The 23,484-nt window shown below is 32.2% G+C and overlaps 1 protein-coding gene across 4 annotated transcripts in view; it reads left to right on the forward strand.

Moving 5' to 3' along the window:
• The window catches only part of LOC106056525 (calcium-activated potassium channel slowpoke-like), a 42,424-nt gene extending 22,427 nt beyond the window's left edge, over positions 1-19,997 (forward strand). For 3 of the 4 annotated variants that reach the window (XM_056021557.1, XM_056021556.1, XM_056021559.1), the window contains 11 exons: positions 509-566; positions 861-896; positions 4,438-4,473; positions 6,167-6,275; positions 7,132-7,356; positions 9,730-9,910; positions 10,477-10,527; positions 13,126-13,256; positions 15,895-16,089; positions 16,521-16,691; positions 18,946-19,997. In XM_056021557.1, coding sequence (XP_055877532.1) covers positions 509-566; positions 861-896; positions 4,438-4,473; positions 6,167-6,275; positions 7,132-7,356; positions 9,730-9,910; positions 10,477-10,527; positions 13,126-13,256; positions 15,895-16,089; positions 16,521-16,691; positions 18,946-18,969 — 1,217 coding nt within the window. In that variant the 3' untranslated portion in view covers positions 18,970-19,997. The remainder of the gene's footprint in view (positions 1-508; positions 567-860; positions 897-4,437; positions 4,474-6,166; positions 6,276-7,131; positions 7,357-9,729; positions 9,911-10,476; positions 10,528-13,125; positions 13,257-15,894; positions 16,090-16,520; positions 16,692-18,945) is intronic. The other variant, XM_056021558.1, reaches the window with a different exon arrangement.
• The last annotated feature ends 3,487 nt before the right edge of the window (positions 19,998-23,484 follow it).

Consider the following 23,484-nt stretch of genomic DNA (forward strand, 5'->3'; position numbering starts at 1 on the left):
TTCTTCATTAGTTTGACGCCCCAGAAGCTTCTTTCACCAGATTACACAATTAGGTCTAATGCATAATGGCGTTTTTATTTATCGCGCGTAGGATTGGCGTTATCCATATTGAATGACACCCCAAAATGACAATTTTTTTCTATATATTCCGTATATTTTAAGGACTTTTCGTATCTTTTGCAATTTCGGGAGATTTCCAGGAGCTCCTGGTAAATTGACAGGAGGGAGCGGAAAATCTGTTTTAAGTTATAAAATAGTTTAATTTATACACCTTGAATTAGTTTGGGTCCTATGAAAGTGCGTGTTCTATAAAAGTGCGGGGCCCACTGTGGTTGCATAGGTTGCAGTGGCCTAAGGCCTGCCCTGCAAAATAGCGGCGTATGCTACGCTGCCGGTCGACTAGTTCTATATAATTTTATATCATCTAATTGCACTTTTTTTACATTTTAAATTATTACTTGAATTCATTTTCTGTTGTTTTGTTTTTTGTTGTTTTTTTATTTCAAAGGCAGTATAAAGTTAATAAATGATCTGCAAACTTCCAACTCAGAGAGCATACAGGGCAAGTAAGTTTGTTGTATCTTTATCTTTGCTAGACAATTGTAGCTTTCATTTTTTTTTAATTCCATTTTTTTTTTTTCTTAGTGTTAGAGAAGCTTTGGAGGCAACTTTCTTTTTGTTTTAATAAACAATCCTTTTTGTTATTATTATTTACTTTAAAAAAATATTGAAATCAAAATCCTTAGTATAAATGAAAGGAAATGAGAAATATCTTTTCATTGTAAAGTTAAGATATAGTCATCAAATCTAAAACAAAAAAATCACTTTTTATGTTGCTGTTTCTAACTTCTTTTTTTTAGGGCAACAAATTTGACCCACCTGATTCCTAAATTTAAGTAAGTAAAAACTTTTTTCTTTTTTTTTTAGTGATGTTTATAGGTTATCATTGTCTATCTCTCCAAACTTTCAAAAAGATATGCCTGTATCTTCCAAAACCTGTTTTCAGTCATGAACAATTGTATGTTGCTCTCTCCAGATTTCCTACTTTTCATTCACTCACAGTCATTTGCACAAACCCACCCAATTTGGACAACTGTGTCTTTCTGGAAGTGTTCACTCGTCACTAAATAGCAACTTAACTTAACTTTTTTAGAACTCTCATTAACACTGCCTTATCAATACTGTTACTTCAAGCGTAAACAAAATATTTTATTTAGTTAAGATTTTTTTTTATACGCTAAATTATAAAACAATTTTAGTTTGATTTTTTTAAAGTTAAAAATGTTTTTTGCTACATATCTAATTTTTATAAAAATATTTATAAAATTAGCATTTCATAAATAATAATTCTGAAAAATTTAGACTAAAAAATTAAATTGGAAATAATAATTTAATTAATAATAGTCTTAAGGGGCTTTGAGAACATAAAAAACATGGAACAGCTAACATTAAACATTTAGTTTGGACGGGTAGATCCTATTATTATTCTTGAACCAAGTGAAGCATGTGATCTATTGATCTAAATAAGAAGGCAGTTTGAAACCTTTGGTTTATATACATAACTGGCCCTCAAAATGTAAGTTTTTAGGCAAAAGTGCAGCACATGGAATGCTGTGATTTTTTATGGGCATTACGAAATGATTAGTTCAAAAAGGCACAATGTTATTTCATCATTATAAAATGGTCACCTTGTAATCAACTCACAGGAGTCAATGCTGCATGAGAGTAGTAGAAGAATTGTGTCTTGGCTTGTGTAGAACTATTCTTGCAGTGTTCTAAATTTGCTACAGCTTGGTGACTCAGTAATACCTGCTACTTTATGTAACATTGCGGTAGTCAATCCAGTAAAAAACAAACGCAACAGCAAGCCTTTTTGTTTACACAGTTGCTGAATTTCACCAGATCTATGCAGCTGCAGATAAAACAAACATGCAGAGCTGATCAATGTAAGCATCAAAAGTTGGGTTCAAAAAACAACTCAAGATTACAAAGTAAACTTATAATTCAATTTCAGTGAGTTAAGACTCCAGCTTCGTAATATTGTTCTAAGTGCAGGTTTGAATGAATTCCCTCCTATCCTCATTCATCTTGAGTTTAGTGTTGATCAACCAGATGCTCACACCTAGGACAGCTCCAATAATATTAATTGCCAGAGGCTGGACCTTTATTGTAGCTGAGGCATCACACAACTTATGCTTCTGGTATAACACTGCTTTGTGATCACAAGAAAGATGACGCTTACTATAAGCTATCCCCACAAGACCGACGTCTAAACTTTTGACTCAGGACCGGACACAACAGAATGCGACAACACATGTACCGGAAGCTCAAAATTGGAACCAGTGAAATCTGCCCATGTGGAGTATCACCAGAAAATGCCGACCACGTCCTCCAAAACTGCTCTCTCTACCAAGAGGCCTGTATAAGACATTGGCCCCAAATCACCCCAATAGAAAGAAAACTATATGGAGAGCTCCCTGATTTGGAAACCACTGCGCAGTTCATCTCATGTATTGGTCTAGTCATATGAACACTTCAACATAATGAGAACGATGAAGAAGAAGAAGAACTGCTTTGTGGATACATTGTAAACAGCTCTTGGCCTAGAACTGATCTTTGGGGTACTTCTGTACTGAACTTGCTGAGATTATTTCATTAAGCATAACACTTTTAGTGCATTCTATCATAGAGCTAAAACATATATCAATCCACTAATGTGTCATTTATCTCTCTTTAAGCTTAATCTAAATAGTATCATCCTGACATTGAGAAAGTATTGCCTACAAAATAGGCAATTAACACATAAGTCATACAGCTGACAAGTTTTCTTAAGATGACATGTATGTTAATGTAACATTAAAAAAATATTCTTTTCATTTAAAAAAATGTATTACCGTATTTATGCGCATATAACCTGCAGTGAAGTTTTTATAAATGAATAGCAGCTGTGCAGGTATACAAAGGTGCAGAGTTTATACATATTAATTTATTTATAAACATAGTAAAATTACTTACAAACATAGTAAAATGGAAACTATTGTCATAATACTTTTAGCTTTTATATAGCGCTACTTTCATGCTTATAGCATGCTCAGAGCGCTATCGTCCAATCTCATTTGTGGGGGAAGGGGGGTATCTGGGAGGGTTTCCGTGCTGCCTTTAGGCACTGTATAGGTAGCCAAGGCAAGTTCAAGCGTACTTAGCCTCTCGACCACGCTACCCACATACATGTGGGTCTTTATATCTCATATAGTTGGCTGTGTGGTTGTGAAATGTACATTGGAAAGCTTTATGAACATCTCATTATAAACCTTTCTCCACCATCACCAGATACGTAGGTCAATGACTTTCTGTCGAAACAACCTACTACAGATACGATCGTAGACATGTATTTATGCATGTGTTGCACTCTATGTATTTGCTTGTTGGAACAACAATCTGAGTAGGATTGCCTCTCGATAAAGAGATCTCTGATGAACAACTTTATGTACCAGTAGTTTATGGCAAGTCCAAAGGTCCAAGATGTAGATCTATCTCTGTTTCACCTAGCCATCTTCTGACACCTGCCTCATGGGTTTTTGTCATAAAATGCTTTCACCTCTATATTCTTTGACATTCTTTCAAGGTGATGTCTCTTGTTACACTATTTTCTCACCTATATTCTTCAACATTCTTTTAAGTAATCAGCTCTTTTTATTTTCAGTCATTTAAGAAATTGGTTTTTATATTATTTTTATAGTTCTTTGTTGGTGATTGGTCTTTCTATAATTGGTGTGGTTCTTGATCGATGATATTGTTAGTGTAGTTCTTGGTTGGTACCTATTATCATGTATAGCATTGAAGCATTGATAAAAATCTACAACTGTAGACAAATTAAAATGTAATATAAGTCCATGTAGATATAATATATATTTGATCCAGTGAAAGTAAATAAAACAGCTTTCTAATGCTATTAAAAAGTAATTGATTCCTTGACTAAACAATGTAAACATTACATTTCTCATTTCTTTCTCTTTTCTTCAAAAAGGATATCAATTTTTCATCAAAAAACACATTTTAATATGTTGATTAATATATATAAATTAACCTGCTATAAAAGTAAAAAGTAAAGTTTCCCTTTCAGACCTTGCAATCTATGAGAAACATCTGCCCCATAACCTGCTATAAATGTGGTTAAATTAAAAAAAAGTATTTCATAAAAAGATGACTGCTGCTTGCAAAATATTGTGGGGATCGTTTTCTATGTGAAGATGTCATTTCCTTTATCTTTTTAAAGAAGTAAAAGAATATATGAGGAATTGCAAAATAAATTTTAAAAATTTAGTAGCATAATTTTTATGATAACAGGAATTAGGTGGAAAAATGATTTTGCAGATTTTGGATTTTTGTAGGTTGGGTAGGAAACGCTAGTAAAACTATCATTTCTATTTCTATCAGAGTGATAAATGATTTCTTAGAAAGCCCAACTTTCAGGTACTAGTATATGCCATTTCAACATAGTATTCTATTGCTAACAGCTAGCTTGTATTCCAAGAGCTCTTTAAAGAGTTTGTTGTCAAGTGACTATTGCATTTCTAAAGATTATGACTATTAATATTTTTCTAGACTCAAACATAGCTCTTGGAGTACCTTTTTTTCTTCAGTTTAGAATTAGAATTTACTCTTAAAAGTTTCAAATGAGTTAGACTGAAAAAAAATGTTGTTTGCTCTTTTTGTTTAGCTGTTATTTTTCTTATTAAAAATAATTATTGCATTGAGAAGACATTTTAAAATCGTTTTTTAATGTTAGTGTTAGCTCCAATCATTGATAAATTACCTCGAATCATTGTAATTTTTTTTTCTTATTGATTTAATTTGCACTAATCAGTGCTTTGGTTGGCAAAGATATGAGTGCCTGAAAAGAGCTGAGAATAGTGGTTTTCTTTGATATTCCATTATAGAAGTCTATATCATTCTGGCAGATATAATTTACAAATTAAAAAAAAAGTAATACATTTCTCAGAAAGACACAAAGATAGAGGCAAATTTCTTATTCCATAGGCTAGGACAAATTGAATGGAATGGTTTGCCTGAGTCAGCCAAGAAAACCTGTGACTAAGCAGAGTTTACTAATTCTAAAAAAGTCACTAATTAACATTCAAGACTACTTTGAGACATGAAATAATGCGTAGATCGTTATCATCTTCTTTTTTAAAGTAATGTCTATAATCTATAAGATGAATATTCCTTGCTTGTATTTTTTCAGGCTTTTAAATTAGTTGTAGATTAGTTGAGATAGTCTTGGGATTGGACTTTATTTGGTCAACATAAAGATTCTGTATTAATGTCTTTCTTTGTAAAACTAGATAGATCCTTTCTATTTTGCCTGTTCAATGGTATGCTTTGGTTTAGAAATTATAATTGATAGTTGTAGCTCCTTCTCATACAATTCTTTGCAAATATCTTTCTGAAGCATGACATTAAAAGGGCTTTATCATTTCTTTTTAACACTGCTATAAATATCCATGCAAATAGATGTATATTCTGTCATATGTTGAGTGACATACTGTTTACATCTCAACCTTGCAATTCACCAAGTTTTCTATCTCATTTCTTTCTGTTTTCCAATTTTATTTTGGTTTATGCTGTCACTACTAATCTAACCATGTTTGTTTTGTTTTGTTTTTTCTGTGTAAATGAGTTTTTAGCATCTCTTAATATATAATACATAAATACAAAAAATGTCAGTGTGAACTATGGCCTGGCAGAAATATATGAAGTCTCACGTTTTGAGACATTTTGTGTGTTTACTAAGTACATTTTTGTTGTTTCATTGAGTTTGAAATTGGTATTTCTGATGTTTTTGTTGAACTCATTTAAACAACAACCAAAAAAAAGAATTTCCTTTTTTATTTCAGTCATGAGGTACATATTGTATTGAAATGTGTATCAAATTTTTTTTAACCTTTCAAAACAATGCTCTATGGTTTGTTATAGATGACTTAGATCTTTGTAAATGTTATTTTTTCTTTGGAGTCCCTGCATTTTCTAGATTTCCATTTACAATGTTATCAATAATTTTTTTATAATTGCCAAAATGAAACAAGCAAAGGTTGTTAACAATTAAAAAGTTTTTCTCTGTAAGCAACTGAGTGGTTCTTGTTTGTTACCTCACAACTCTCACCAGGCAGACACCAATTCTAAAAGAAAAGGAAGAACAAGAAGATGACATCAAATTTGACTCCACTGGAATGTTTCACTGGTGTCCTGATAGACCACTCAATGACACTCTACTGGTAATAATTTCATTCACAATTATTTTTTTCATACGGGAGGGGTTTCAAAATGGCTTTTGAGGCAAGGGAAGTAAAATACAGAAATTGAATTGGAACTTAATACAACTAGGCCTTCTAAAGATGGGCAAGACATGGCCTAAATTGTGCCAATATGCCAAAATACTATATACCCTCTAAAGATTGTTTTAAATTTCAGCCTCTTGTCAAATCAAGGCCCTTTATTTCCTGAATGAAATCCTGTATCTACACATAGCTGATAAATTATAGTAAAAAATATATGTTCATCTTTTCATTAGAAGAGATACATTTTAATACATCATTTACATTTGATTTTCTTGTTAATTTTCTGGATTTGTTGTGCATATATATATATATATATATGGCCAGGTTTACTGGATTTATTTAAGACTACAAAAGCAATATGTAGGAACTATTATTATTTATATTTTTATTATTTATATCATTTTATTAATATTATTATTAAGGGGAAACAAAATTTCATTGTAGTCTACCAGACTGTGTCTTTACTGTTACGGGTTCGTCTATAGCAGTACTATCAACTGACTAGTAACAAGAATCTTGTTATATATTATAGGTTTCTGAAGATTTTTGTTAGGTTTGAAGTCTTAGCTGATGCTATTATTATTGTCCATATTAAAAAAAAATAAAAGTAGGTAGTGTTACAACTGCATTTTAAAGATAATTTGACCTATTAATTTAAAAAATAAAACAGTCCAGATTTATTGCAATTACAAAAGCAATTAGCTTATATAATTAAAATAGTTTGGTATATAAGCTAATTGCTTTTTATTTAAATGTTTCTCTTAACATTTTAGTTTACCTATTCTAATTACAGGATCGTAGCCAAGCTGCATATAGCAGACTACATAAACATGTTGTTGTCTGTCTGTTTGCTGATCCCAGTTCTCCACTGATTGGGTTAAGGAACTTAGTTATGCCTTTGCGAGCCAGTAACTTCAGCTATGATGAATTAAAACACATTGTTATCATTGGCAGTTTAGAATATCTTCATAGAGAATGGAAAACTTTACAGAATTTCCCGAAACTTTCCATTTTACCGGTAAATAAAATTAATATTTTATATTATAAAGTTATTGATTTTTTACAATATTTTTTACAATATTCAAGTCACACTTTTGGAGTGGGCAAAACCATATGGGTGGCTTAACGCAATTCTCAAAAACAGCTCTAACAATTTTCTTAGAAATTTGACAGTTGTTGAATATCGTTGGGGAAAGAATTACTAGCTCCTGGTAAAACTCTAGTTTGACCATTATAATTTTTTAAATTTTAAAAAGAAAATAATTTAGATTTGGTTAAAGAACTAAATTACTTAAAGTAAACTATAAACAAATTGGAGACACAGTACTGGATTCTCAGACAATAGACCAGGTAGAAAATTTTATATACCTTGGGAGTGTAGTCAGTATATCAGGTGGAACAGATGAAGACCTTAAATGCTATATAAATCTAGTGCGTCAGACATTTATACAGCTAAAACCAACCTGGAAATCTCCTCACATCTCAAACAAGACTAAACTAAGAATCTTTAACTCTAATGTCAAGGCTGTCCTACTGTATGATTCTGAAACATGGAGAACAACTGAAGCCACAACAAAAAAAATACAGACCTTCATCAACAGATGCCTGAGAAATATCCTAAAAATACACTGGTATGACAAAGTAGGAAACACCAAACTGTGGGAGATGAGTGGACAGGAAAATATAAAAGTGCAGATCTTAAGAGAGGAATTGGAGATGGATTGGTCACACCCTTGGAAAAAAATACCAGCAACACAGCTAGGCAGGCCTTAGAGTGGAACCTGCAGGAAACAAGACGCAGATGAGACCAAAAAGAACACGGCGACGCAGTGTACTTGAAGAAGCAGAGAAGACCGGGAAGAGCTGGGAAACCATAAAAAAAAACTAGCAAGAGACCGTGGAGAGTGGCATGTTTTTGTCGAGGCCCTATGTTCCATGAGAAACTCAAAGGAGTGATGATGATGATGAAAGAACTAGAGAGTCTTTATCTTAAACAGACTATATGTCTTCAGGTTTTCCTCATGTAGGCCCTATTCATTCAAGAGTTCAATAAATTAATAAAAAGTATCAAATATATCATAATATAGGAAACACACACTCAGTATTCTTTCAGACTTTGCAGATCATGATAACTTCAATGATAAATTTAAACAACACATTAGAAGTAAAAACCAGAAGAGTTGAAAAACTGTTAGCATCAAAGAGCATCTAAAGTTTTATACTGCCACCTACATAAATATTTGAAATTTAAAAAAAAATGAAATTACTGAAGACTAGCATTAGTTTTTTTTGTAGCTTCCAAAGAAATATTTTCATTCATTTCCATACACAGAAATTTTTCATTTTCAAAAATTTGAAGTTCAAGTAGTTTTTATTACATTGTTAAATTGTCAAATTATTTAGAAACCATGCATAAATCCTATTTCTAATTTACATAATTGATTTATCAAATTCCATTACTTCAGTAACTAGAGTCAAACAATTTGCAGATGATTGGATAATGTATAGAACATAAAAAAAACACAAGATAAAAAAATTTTACAAAGAGAATTAGATGAATTACAGAAATGGTAATAAATTGGAGCATGTCTTTCCACCCAGAAAATGTTATTATTATAATTATTAAGAATAAACAAAAAAAAACTAAAACAAAAAAATACTACTAATCTTATTATGTTAAACAAGTTACACTAAGTAAAAACTCCAAATACCTAGGTGTTATAATTCCCATATTGATGAAATTATTTAAAAAATCAAATAAAGTATTAATTGTTTTTTTTTTAAAGAAATTTTTAAAACTCAACATAAAACTAAAATGTCTTTTTAACCTTGTTTAGGCCAATATTAGAATATGCATCCTCTATTAGGGACCCCTCAACTCAAGAAACACAAAATAGAACTGTGAGATTCATAACAAATTAATATTTACACTTGATTAAAGTAACACTTTTAGTAATATCATTAAATTTAGAGACTGTTCAGGATAGAAGACTTACAAGTAAAGTAGCAATTATACTTAAAACACTGAACCATAATCTTCAAATACAAAATCAAAACCTAATAAAATACTCATAAGACACAATGATAAAGGCACATTACTTGTTCCATTATGCTAGGACAATTTTAACAAATACTCCTTTATCTTCCCAAGTGCTCTTAGAGCATGGAATGGGTAGCCTGAATCTGCCAGAAAAACCAGTGACTTGGCAGAGTTTGAGTCATTGATAAGCAAGCAAGACTAGATTGACCTAGGGACACCCATAGGATGTAATCATCTTCTTTATGGAAATAACGTCTGTATTTTTTAAGAAAAGATAGAATTGCTTCATGAGTTATCATTATATTAATTTTGTTTTGTTTTGTGTAAACAGATGTTGTTGTTTTTTTTCAGGGCTCTCCTCTAAATCGTGCCAATTTACGTGCAGTTAATGTTAATCTTTGTGATATGTGTGTAATTGTGTCTTCAAAAGATCGAAATTCAGATGATCCAAATTTGGTTGATAAAGAAGCTATTCTCTGTTCACTAAACATAAAAGCAATGACATTTGATGACGGTGATAGAGTACGAAGTGGTTGGTACATTTTTCTATGCTTATAATATGTAGCAGTAAAAGAATTTTGGGGAGGGGGATCCAAAACATTTAATTTACTCTGTTATATGGACAGTTAGTAACTTTAATCTCCCCTAAAAAGGTCAGGATTAGACACAACATAGTCCAAAGCTAATGAAAATTTCTTCTAGGCTATGAAACTTGTGTCTTCAGTTTCAAGGTCTTATGGTTTTATTCAACTAATGCAGTTAAATATAATTTTTTTTTTAAATCTCTTATATTCTTATAGCTTATTTATGATTATTATAAAATTTTGAAATTCACTGAAATCAACTATTTGTTTTGTGGAGTATGTAATAACTTTTAAAAACGAAATTTTTGAAGCGTGCAAAAAAGAATATTATTACACAAAATTGTTGAATTAATCTTTTGACCTTGTCAAGTTATCTACAGTTTTTTTTTTACACTAAATATGTGTTAGCATTGAAAATATACAATAGATAAAGCACAAAGATCTTTAAAAGTAAATGCTTTTAGTTTTAAAATGATAAAAGTACATTCTCACGTTATTGTTTGTTTTGTTTTAGGTGTTTCAAGATTGCATTCTGGTACCAGTATTCCTATCATAACTGAACTTGGTAAGAAACTTGTAAATTTTTTTTTCTGATGTAAGTTCATTGTTTCATTGAAAAATCAATTTATTCTAATTCTAAGCAGAATACATTCAATTTTTCTTTCACACCCTTAAAGACTGAACAACTTAACCCTACCTACACTGAAACAAATTGTGCCCTATGTCCTGAGGGCCACGCCCTTTTTACTTATTATCTTTCAAGTTCTAGATCTAATGAAAATCTAAATTTTACTTTCCAACAGTATTATTCAATGGAAATAAAAACATTATTCAAAATTTTGACTCCTAACAGTATAATCAACTAAAATAGTAATCAACTTTAGGCTTATTACCTTTTACATGCCTGGTTCATTTTTATTGCAAATGTTCAGAAAATTGCTATGTTAAACCAAAGCTAAACATGTGGTTTAATTAGAATTGGTTGTTTTTTTGTATACCCTGACTCAATTTTTCCATGAAAAAGGCAAATACCAAAAAAAGCGGTCCACCTGTATAGAGGCAATTTTTGGAAATAACAGATAAAGCGGTCCACCAGTCTGTTAGTGTTAATCAAATAATTTTTCTTTAATTAGACACTGATTCCTACTTGATTTTCTTACTCTCTGTTAGTCAAATAATACATAAGATTATAGATGTAAAGCTTCACAAATGTTATTATTATTGTAGCATACATGTGATTTTTGATCAAAATTTAGGTTCAGTATAATTTTACTCCAAAAATAAAAATAAATGTATGAACTACTACTACTGTTTCTAATTTACATAAATTTACCTAATTGCATTAGTTCAGGGAAAAAAAGCTGGACTATTTGCAGATAATTGCAAAATATAAAGAAAAATAAACGCAACACAAGAGCCCGAAATTTTAAAAAGATAATTAGATGAATTACACTGAAATTTTAAAAAGATAATTAGATGAATTTCTGAAATGGAAATCAAATTGTAGCTTATTTATCCACCCAGAAAAATGCCAATTATTAACAACGAAATCAAATAAAACTATTTATCTTATTCTTGGTAAACCAGTTACTGAAAAGTTATCATGTAAGGCCCATACTTATGAAATAATTAAGACATTAAACAAAGCAAATCAAATAAGAGCATAAAACCTTGGTTAGATTAGAAGATAAAACAACTCATTTGCTCTCTAATGTATTGACTTACTTCCCTTTCAACAATGAAGTTTAATTCTTATTTAGATTTGATAACATTTCAAAATATAATTAGAATGATATTAGAAAATAAACTCATTTGACATTTTATTTAAATCTTAACCCTCAAGCTATTTTACAGATGGTATTTAATTATCTTTCTTTTACTAGATCTTCTATTTTAATTAAATTAACATTTTCCCATTAAAAAAAAAAATCTCTACTGGTATTTATTTCTTTATGTTTTTGTAATTTCTTTTCTTCATGTGTTACCAAATATTAATAGTGCCTTTTGTCTGCGTTATTGTCAAACCATCCTATTCTAAAGTTAGTTAAACATTCTGTAACTTCTATAGCGTTCTTTTTATTGCTTTCTAGTTCCATTCTATAATTAACTTGTGTCCCATGCAAATTCTTTGCTATTATTAGAGATTGGAAACACTATAACTTGCTAGCTTTTTTGGTGTATCTGGTGTACAAAATAGATGAAGGGTAGATAAGCTGTTTTTTTTTTAAAGGTATATGATAATTTTTGTGCTCTGCCAAATCAAATGTTCTAAGCTCTTATGATTACAGCACAAAATAATTTTTTATTCAAGAAATCATCTGACTTTCATTCTATGACTTAATAGCTCATTTAAAAACAAAATGGATAACTGCCATACATCAAGATATTGTTAAAAATATGGCTCACTCCATTTTAAGTTTGTTTGCAACTCCGGTGATCAATTTAGTGTCCTTGACATTGTTTGGGTTATCATGAAAATCTCTGTTTCTTATAAGTTGTAAGATATAAAAAAAAGTAATCGTGTCTTCTATCACTTAATGCATAAGGTATTGGCTACATCTGATTTTGTCCAGTGAGATTTTTCTAGCTATAAATGGTTCACTGAATTCTTAGTTCACAGAAGAGCAGAATAATTTCATTTTTATTTATGGATCTCTAGTCTCTTGTGATAGAAACGGATTTTTTTTTTTATCTTATTAGCTTGTTAAATTATTTCACCCTCCTGTAACTCATTTGTCAATTGCCATTGAAAGATTTTCTGTGAAAGCATTTTTGTACGGTACATGTCTCATTGATTTCAGCAAACTTTTGAATCAAAAACAGTTTCATTTTTGATAATGAAGTCCATGTAAATCTAACTTGCATAAATAGAAATTCTACTTATTTGATTCCTTTTAGTTTTAAAAAAATTCTTTGTCCTTATTAAAAAAAATGATTGATTTGAAGTTTTGACCAGTTCCAGTTTTTGAGTTTGTACCTTCACAATTGTTGAAGTGTAATTCAAACTCTTCTAATTTGAGATTAACTCACGGGTATGCTTAGGACATAATTATTCTCTCTTCTGAAGGGACATCTGTAATTTATATGATAATTCAGATCCAATAATTAATGAAGCATTAATTAATATAGGCAGTTTACAAAATTTGTTGTTTATTTCTTCTAGCCAATGATGCTAATGTACAGTTTCTTGATCAAGATGATGAGGATAATCCAGATATAGAACTCTATATGACTCAGCCATTTGCTTGTGGCACAGCATTTGCTGCCAGTGTTCTAGATTCTTTGATGAGCACAGTAAGAACATTCAGAAACATTAACTCATATTTTTTTGTTTAGGAAGTACTGGGTTAAATAATGATTCATATATTTCATAAATAACACAGACAAAATAAAGTTTTTAACAATAATCTTGACACATTAAAAGTTAGTGGGGGGATTTTTTTCCCCTAGTTCTATGTCTCATTGTGAAAGACATCTTGTTTGTTGTGCTGGTCACATGACATTCTCAGTAACTGTGGTCCACAGACCTATCACAAGGTCTGAGATGGGAACTTTACTCTTTTTTTTCCCCAGATTCAAATCCACCGCACACTCCCCTCTCTTTACTTAAAGCTTAACTTAATTACTTTATCATCTTGACTAAGAGTTATCCTATGTCTTCGTGAGCACGCATAATTTGGAACTTTCACATTATTTGTCCAGCACCCTGAGTGTCAGGCAAAAACTTTTTCCATTCTCATTCTCTTATTCCTTATCTGAAACCTGGTAGTAAGCCAAAATTAATTTGAAGTTCTAAGGCTGTATGTCTTTTATCAATACTGTTACAGAAGGAATACATAAAAAAGCTTTAATTTTGCTTTTGATTTAAAATGGGCATTGTTTAATTTGTAATGGACCAATTTAAGTTGAATTTTATTTCTATTACATTTGTTATTGTATCTGTCTTATCTGCATTTGGTCTTATTTTATTATCTCATTATGTATTGACATAATTTAATTTTTATATGGCGAAAAATCATTTTATTATGATCCTAAATCATCTACTATCAAATTTAATTGCTTAATATGCGCTCCAGAACCAATAATTTATTGGATGAAGTCTAGACTAGATTTGTATGTATATATTTGTTAAATAAAAGCTCAACTCTTATTTTGCTCATGTGAAATTTAATATTTTTCGTTCTGGGTTCTGAATGGTGTTTTTCCTGTATTATATGTTACTCTTGTACAATCCTTGTATATAACCCAGTTGTTACAGCTTAGACACTTTGTGTTACGCAGCTGTTTGACAACTCCAACACTGCATGTCACCTAGTGTTAGTCAACTCATACACTTTAGATTACTTACTTGCTCAACAACTTGTACAGTTCATGTCGAATATTTTTTAACTTTAACCTCACAGGTTACTGTATATATTTTATAAAGTCAATATGTAAAATTTACCATTCCCCCTTCCCTTTTCACTCTGTACTCAAATTAATATTGTCATTTATTTATTGGTGCTTATACATTTCATTTTTGTAGGAGATAACAATTTTAGTTGATATGACTATTTCTGTTACCCATTTGTGCATTGTATCTTCAGTAATTATTATCATTGCTTCCCTTGCTTACACACATTTGGGATTGTTACCTCCCTTGAAACAATTATTATTGCATTCAGTTATCAGTGAATACACAATCTGTATAAGCTACTATTGTCATCATAGTCCCCGTTTGTAATCTCAAGCAATTTTATGTACATCACGTGTGCAGCTCTGTTGAGAGCTTCAATAAGATACAACAGAAGTATCCCAACTTGTCAATGTTTACTTTGCAGCCTCCATCAGGTTGTCTGCATACTGTTGCTACAATAAGAGCCTACCTTTGCTACATTTTATAGGAAGCACATATACTTCAAACAATACTATGTTTACTACTACTACTACTACTACTACTACCCTCTGTAGACCACATCTGCCTACAGTACTTACTGTGCCCACAGTAGACTGCTATCAGCACCTGTGTGCCCACTATTGACACTAGTCACACTTGGACTGGGACATTTGCCACAACTACCTCCAACATAAGCACTGTTTCTATGGCAACCCTGTAATCTGCCATTCCCTCCACTGAGGAGCCCAACCAGCTACAGTATTAACAGTGCTTGAACCCACAGCTAAGTTACATAACTAAAGACGAAGTGACACTTACTCTCAAGACCATTGTGCTATGAAGGATAAAAAAAGTAAAGTTCCCCTTTCAGACCTTGTGGTCTATAGGGCAGATGATGTAAAGGTCATCTGTTTCTGTGGCCTACGGTTAACAAGGGTGTCATGTGGCCAGCACAACGACCAACCGCCTTTACTTTTCCCTAACTAATGTCAGGTACCCATTAGAGCTGGGTGGACTCAGAGGCGCCCGAAGATCCCGAAATTAAAAATCCCAGTCTTCACCAGGATTCGAACCCCGGTCCCCGGTTCGGAAGCCAAGCGCTTTACCGCTGTCATGTAATTCTATATCACTATTTTGTGTATCCTTGGTGGTACTAAGGATTGGTATAATGAAGCATCATCTCTGTCATTATGATTTGAAAGCTATATATGAGTTGTTTTTATTTGTCTTAAATATTTCTAGATGTGATATGCTTCATGTTAAAAAACGCTTTTATTTATAAAAGTCATGTGTTTAATATTGTTTAATAAAAGCGGTGATAAGTGTGATGTGTTAATAGTCAGAAAATGTAAGTTCACATAGATGAATGATTGTATTTTGGGTTAGGGTTTGGGGCCCTACTCAGGACATATGCCACTTCACCAAAGGGTCCCAGATCATGGTTAAAGTTACAAGTATTTGAGTGAATGGAGTCGTAACTAGTTTCATGTAACACTGAAACAGTTTCCTTTTTGCACTTATCTGTTTTATGTACTTATATTCTTTGACTTATTTCAGAGCTACTTCAATGACAACGCTCTAACTTTAATTAGAAGTCTGATCACCGGAGGAGCAACACCAGAACTTGAGCAGATATTGGCAGAAGGGGCAGGTATGAGAGGAGGCTACACCAGTCAACTTGTGCAAGCTAACAGAGAAAGGTGTAGAGTCACCCAGTTATCTTTACAAGATGGACCTTTATCTGCATTTAGGGTAAGCTGTGGAGGCAGGCCTGTTGATCTAATCAAGGATATAATTTATAAGTGACAGTCTTTTGATGCATAACATTTATTTTGTAAATTATTTGTAGGATGTGTAATAGTAATATCTTCATGTTGTTTCTTTTCTAACCCGCTCTCCAAATGTTCTTAATGAAGAACTTCTAACTCGTTGTTATTCTTGATTTACATGTTTCTAACACATTACTCTTTAAAATACTCACTACTAGACAACCTGTGCTATTACAAATCATTCTGTACAGCCAGTCAGTCTGTCATCAATGGTCTCCCCTTACAGGTCACAAAGTTCAGACAGTATACACACAGCTATATTACTGTCATCAATACTGTTACAGATGGTGTACATAAAAAAGGCTTTTTTTTTTTTTTAAATTTTCTAAATGGTCTATATGATCCTATTTTCAGGTAGGAGGACTTTATGGTGCTTTGTTTGTGTATGCCTTAAACAACTATGGAATGTTATGTATTGGTTTGTACAGATTAAGGGACGTTACTGAACATGTCCGGGTCACATCATCCAAAAGATATGTCATCACAAATCCCCCAGAAGACTTTACTTTATTCTCTTCAGACTTGGTAAGAAATTGTATTCTTTTAATAACCTTTACATGCTTCAATAAGAGAGTCCTGTTCAAGTGATTGTTTGCAATTATTAGTGCATGTTTTGTTTGTGTAGTTTGTATTATCAACCATATGCTTATAGAATCACGGTGAAGGCATTTTTCCTTATTTAAATTCAGGATTTCAATGGGTCCTTGAGTTCATGTTGCATATATAAATGTAGCACTAGTGACCCATCCAATTTGACATCATTCATTGTTTCAGTCCTTAATTGCTACCTACTCACTGAAGATTCTGTATGTAGTCTACTTACATTGTCAGATTGTTCTGTTGAGACTGATTGTGTGGTGAAATCCTTGAGACTTGTTAAATTTTTGTAACATTGTTACTGCTTGATGTAGTGTTCTGTCTGAATATCTTTCATTATGTGTTGTTCTAGCTTAATATATTATATTAGCTGTTTCTTCTGTGTTATCTTAATTCTTATTACACATTGTTTATCTAATAAAAAGCCCTAGGGCTATTTGAGTTGGCTTTGGAAGTGAAGCTGGGTATTGTGACACACTACCAATCTGCTGTGACATCCAACCATACCTCTGGTAGCATCAATAGTCACTCTCAAAACCTTTTCACAAAGTAGTGTGAAATTCTCCATGATGGTTGAAACTAGAGATGGGAACAAGCCGAACTCAAACCTCACTTTCAACCGAACCCGAACTTTAAAACTGATCGGTATGAACCGAACTGTCCTTACCTTGACCGAACTGAATCAAAGATTTTGCAATATTTTTTTTAGTAACAAAAAAATAACAACTTAGTTTTAGTGAGATGATTTGACAATCATTTTTAATTTTTGGAAAACTCAGCTTGATCATTTTGGGTTGTCTTCTTTTGATTCACCTCGAATGGTACCATAACAAAGAAAAGCTGGAAATGTTTACCATTAGCGCCGACATATCTTTGCGCTCAAGTCTTGCTACTTGTTCATGGTGCGAAAAGCAATTTTTAAATCACAAAAAGATATCTGCCATGAGAAACATGCATTGGGACCACTACTGCCAAAAACCTGTTTTAAGAAGTTTCATGGAGGAGGAGGCTTCTTTCCTTTGGGAGAAATTAGTGGGAGTGACTACTGATACCACCAGAAGTATGTCTGGATGACATAGCGAACTGGCGGCATGAGTTATTAGAAAAATTGTCAAACCAAACCTCTGTGGCAAGAAGTTGAATCAGGATGACATAACTGCTTTCTAAATGAAATTGTAGCTCTTCATTTAGGGCATCTAGATTCAGTGCTTCCACTTGGTGCAGTGGGATCTTCAGAAGTTGGTTTTGTATAAATCCCATGAATTAGTGCAAATATTGTATTCATGTGGGAGGTGGCGGTAGCTGAGTGGTAAAGCGCTTGACTTGCAATTTGAGGGTTTCCAGGTTGGAATCCTGGTGAAGACTGAGATCTTTAATTTCAGGATATTAAGGTCACCTCTGAGTCCACCATGCTCTAATGGGTAACTAACATTAGTTGTGGGGAAAGTAAAGGCAGCTGGACCACAGAAATAGATGACCTTTACATCATCTGCCCTATAGATCTGAAAGGGAAACTTTTTTTTATTATATCCATGGGTTTTTAATAAAAGTGCTTTATTTTTTAATTCAATGTTTTTTGTATCTTTTCTGTTATGTGGCCCGCGACACAAGTGTTGGAAATCAAAATGGCCCACCCGCCAAATAAGGATTCCCATCGCTGTTTTACATAGGCCTAATTAATGATTGAATTAAACATTATTACTTGTACCTAATTTTGTTACTACCTAATTTCATAACATGGAACCAAACCCGAACTTTAGACCGAACCCGAACTATACTAGTCATTGAACCGAACTTAACTCTGACCGAACCAAACCCTCATAGCTGCTAATTCTTCTATGATTTCAAAATTGCTTTTTATATTGTGAATAAGTAGGCCTACCAGGAGTTTAGTGGTATTAGATATGTTGGCGGCAATAGAATGCATAGGCTTCTTAAGACTTTAATAGAGCTATATAAAATACTTTTGAAAACTTTGTAGACTTTTTTTTACTGATTCATTCATATACCACATACAAACCAAGTTTAATACACAGATTCATTTTTTAAAGTGGACTTGAGCTTAGAAAACTCAAAACCCACACCCATAGGCTTTGAATGGGAAAAGTAATCAACAAATGTAAGTTTATATTATTTAATTATGACATACTAATAAGTTGTTTATTCTTGTTCTCTCTTCCAGGTATATGTCCTCACATACAAATAAGAATTTCTTATATAATGACTGGTTGATTTCACTGTTACCTTCTGTTTGGTAGAGTTGCCTTTGAATGATACAATTGCCCCACTGAAATATGTCACATTTGTTTGATTGTCAATAGCTTATGTATATAACTTTTTAAACATTTTATCTCTAGCTTGTCCAAATCTGCATATTTTTTTGTCCTGGTTTATTGTTCTTACAATATCTAGAATTTTGAATCTTAAAAATAGAAATAATGAGGAAATAAAATATATTAGGTTCTTTTCTTTTTTCTATATGAATATGTCCTGGTGCCTAGATTTGGTTGAAAATGTTTGTTTCAACCTTTAAAAAAACACCACTTTAGTTTTTATTTAAGCAAAATGTTTTTAATTAAAGAAACAGTTATAGATATTGTGTTACACTAACTCAGGAACTGCTTAATTACCATTACACATGCTGTTCAAATTTTAATTCTCTTAAGTTTCCATTTTTTGTTAAGTTTTTTCATGTACATTTCTTTTAACTTTTATTTTGTCATTTTTAAAACATAACATTACAAAGTTAGGTCACAATGTTATTTTGTGAATTTTTAAAGTATTTAATTGGTAAATGGACATATTTTTCTAGCACTGGCTATTTCTTACCAAAACATTATATCAATGAAAACTTCCTCCTTAGTACAGTAGTTACTTTAGAATGTTTAATGGGAATCTTGTCTATTTGATTTTAGCCTATGTATAAAATGTGTAACCCTCTTTAACTATATTATTTATAAAGCTACTTATTTCTTTTAATATAAGGTTTTTTAAGAACTCAACTCAATTAAAGTACTAAACAAATTCCATCTGTTAATTTCCATCAGTTTGAGTAAGTATGTATATCTGTGTGTCTCATCTATTTGGAGTGTTTCACTGTCTGTCATCTCTATTAGGCACAGTTAGACAACAAAATTTTTATGACTCTATAGATTTCTATAATGTATATATATTAGATTTTTGAAACTTTTGACAATCAATGTCATTTTAAGTAATAAATTTTGAAATACTCAATTTTATTGTTAATTATTTATCAAGAGATAAATTTGTTTTAATGTTATTTTACTTCAACAATAAAGTTTGAACACAAACTATAATATGATATGTTTTGAAAGTAATTACTTTGACATTTGTATTTCTTTTATGCAAATACTGACCATCTGACATATAGCTCTTATAAAGATTCTCTGAAAAGTGATTCATTGTTCAGGATTTGTTAGATTGATTGGATATTGCCCAAATAAAAGGGTCACAACTATTTGCTATGCTCTTAAAGTATACTTAACACACAACCTAATAACAGGAGCCTTTTTTTAGGGTAGGAGGGTATATATATATATATATACCATTAAAAAATACATATTCATTATTTAACGTTTATTTTTATCCTGAATATGAATTTAGATGATAATGCATCTTTTTTTTTTTACTAAGCTTATATAAACTCACTCTGGTCAAGTGTTTGATCACGTTATTTCTCCCAGTCCAAATCTCGGACCAAGCTGAAATTTTGCACAATTATTTCTTTTACCTGAGAAAACAAGAATCAAGTTTTAAAAATTAGTCAATTGACTATTGGTAATTTATTTTTTTGTTTGGGATCTCAAGGGAAAGAAATTATTACTTCACTGATGTTGTGGTATACGTTGAATTCGCCCTTTTTAAAGTTTGAAGCTAACAATAGGTAACTATAAAACCAATTTTAATGAGCGATTTGATTGCTGAAGAGTTGTGATGGCACTAGAAGCCCTAGAGTTCGTATTAGGTCGTTCACCTTTTGAAAAAAAAAGTATATGCACTTATAAAGCTATCTCCCAGATACACCCTTCTCAAAGCAGGACGTTTTGATCACATTGTCTATAGTCATTGTATTATTTCTTTAAAGAAGAAAGATATATGTGTTTTGTAGGTGTGTACGTGTCTATCGTATTATTCGTGTATATGAATTTTGAATTCATATCTATGTGGAGACTATTTCATGAAGGCTCGTGTCCAGGAAAGTGGAGAACCATCAGAGCCCTTCGAAGTATCAAACGGGGTAAAACAAGGCTGTGTCCAGACAAATGATATGATCATAGCGTATTGAGAAAACTATTTAGCATGAAAATGCGCTAAACAAAAACATTTGGTAAAAATATTTTTTATCATTGTTAGTCTAGATGCATTACAAAATTATTTAGTTTTTTTAAAATGTTTTGTTTTTAAAGTGTTGTCTTCATTTTGACAAAAATAGTCCACACGATCAAATTTATCTACAGTGATACCTATCTATCTATTATCTATATATATTGACCACTTACTTAGATCCTCCAGCGCCGTTCTGCGCATTGGGCGGCAAGATTTCTCCGCAAAGATCTGTCACTGGCAATGTCTGAAGCCTCTTCCCACCTGGTGTCCACTGTTCTGAGGTCCTCCATGAAAGTGTGGCACCAAGTTTTACGAGGACGTCCCTGTTTGCGCTGTCCTCCTATTGGCCTCCACGTCATCGCTACTCTTGGTATGCGTAGTTCATTTTGTCGTAGGATATGTCCATCAAACCTCATGCGACGCTCTGTCACAATCTCACTAAGTGTTCGACTCCCTGTTCGGCATAGGATTTCCTTGTTTGAGACCTGATCTGTGCAACTGACTACCAAAATCCGTTCCAGCCATTTTTGTTGAGCCACATTTAGTCTGTTCTCAATGTTGACAGATGACTCCCATGTCTCACATGCATATGTTGCTGTTGGGATGACGATTATGTTGAGAACGTATATTTTTGTCCAAGTCCAAAGGCTTGGCTTGTCCAAATAGGCTGCAGCTTTTGGAAAATGCTCCCTGCCTTTCCTATTCGGAACGAATACCAATCATTAAAAAAAAATGAAAAAAGTTTTAGACCTACTAGTCAGGCATTAGAAAATGTATACATTTATTTTCCTTCAAAAGTCTGTTACTTTGGTGATAGTGTAATATTCCCATTAAGGCCAACTTTACTATAACTTCAAAATGGCGATGTTAAGAAACAAGTGCAATGAAACTGCAATAGCAATACACAAAAGTCTATTTGGTTTGTGTGCATGACGATCACTTTACCAAGATCTTTCTTTCACAAACATATTGGTATTGTCTGGTATCATTTTTATCAAATGCACGGGGTCCCTCTTTTCAATGAATGAATACGTCCATCTTGACCTTATAAGATTTGAACGTGTAGACTACGAAAATAATATAATTGTGTGGCGGCTGTATTTGGTGTACAATTATTAGAATACCAGGAAAGCCCTATTGTTGGCTATGTTGTTTAATTTTTTTTTAATTTATGTTTTGTTTTTGTACGCTAAGCGCACTTTTAGTTTTAAAAAAAACCATGAACACTATTCGGCAATATATGTATAATCATGGAACTATATAACATTAACATATAACAAAGCATTAGAAGGATCTCAATGCTCACAAAAATATTATTGATCTGTATGTATTGTTCTAATTCCCTTACTACATTGGCTACATTTAGGTATCGACGTACTGCTTTAAAAATGGTGTATTTATATGTTTAAAAAAATGTAAAAGTTTGTTTGTTGAATAAAAACAAAACAAATGGATCTTAAAGAAGATTAAAAGTAGCCTTATAAAATGGGTTTATTGTTAGCATGCTACGGAATAAGTGGAAATGGATTTTCTATGGCAATAACATTTTTCGTTTTTGGGACTACACAGAATTAATAGCGGCGTTCCAACTTTTAAGAGCGCTTTAAAAAAAAATACCTTTCTTCCTTTTTTTTTAATTACGCACTCCCTGAGAGTCTTGATCTTGTTGACTAGTTGTTAAGGTCTTTTTTGTCATACATTTATTCATATTATTGAAAGGTTCGCGTCTAGTTAAAGAAATGAAAAGTTAATAGGTGTGGAAACCCGTGACTGGGAAGTGAAGGGCTCCTCTGGCCTCTGTGTCAACATTGTAATAGTCTTTTTGAAGTTTGTTAAAATAATTCACACTTAGTCAATCTGCCATTCAGATAGAAGTTGTTTTTTTTAATAAAATAGTTGGCAGCTATTTTCATAGTTTTCGTTCTGCCTAACCCTGACATACAAATACAAGAAGACCTTGTAGAGTTTTCCTATGCTTGTAAATGTGCCAAGTTTAAATTTAACTATTTAAGTAATAGGCCTAGTCAATAATAGAGTTACTAACCATATGGTAAGCCTATACAATTATAGGTGGATTCTTAAAATAAGGTGGCAAGATAAAATAACCAACGAGGAAGAGCTGCGAAGAGCAGGGTGCCAGGACATCCGCGCTGTTATCAGCAGAAGACATCTTGGGTGGCTTGGGCATGTTCACAGAATGCCATAAGGTCGACTCCCAAAAGATATATTGTATGGTGATATAGGCGTAGTACTAGACTGCAGGAGAGATGCAGGTCGTCCACTTCTAAGATACACTGATGTATGCAAGCGCGATACGAGGATCTACAGAACCGACAACAGAGTTGGGAGAAAGAAAAACTGGATATAGGCCTAT

This window comes from Biomphalaria glabrata, chromosome 2, assembly GCF_947242115.1.
Source record: "Biomphalaria glabrata chromosome 2, xgBioGlab47.1, whole genome shotgun sequence".
Lineage (NCBI taxonomy): Eukaryota > Metazoa > Mollusca > Gastropoda > Planorbidae > Biomphalaria > Biomphalaria glabrata.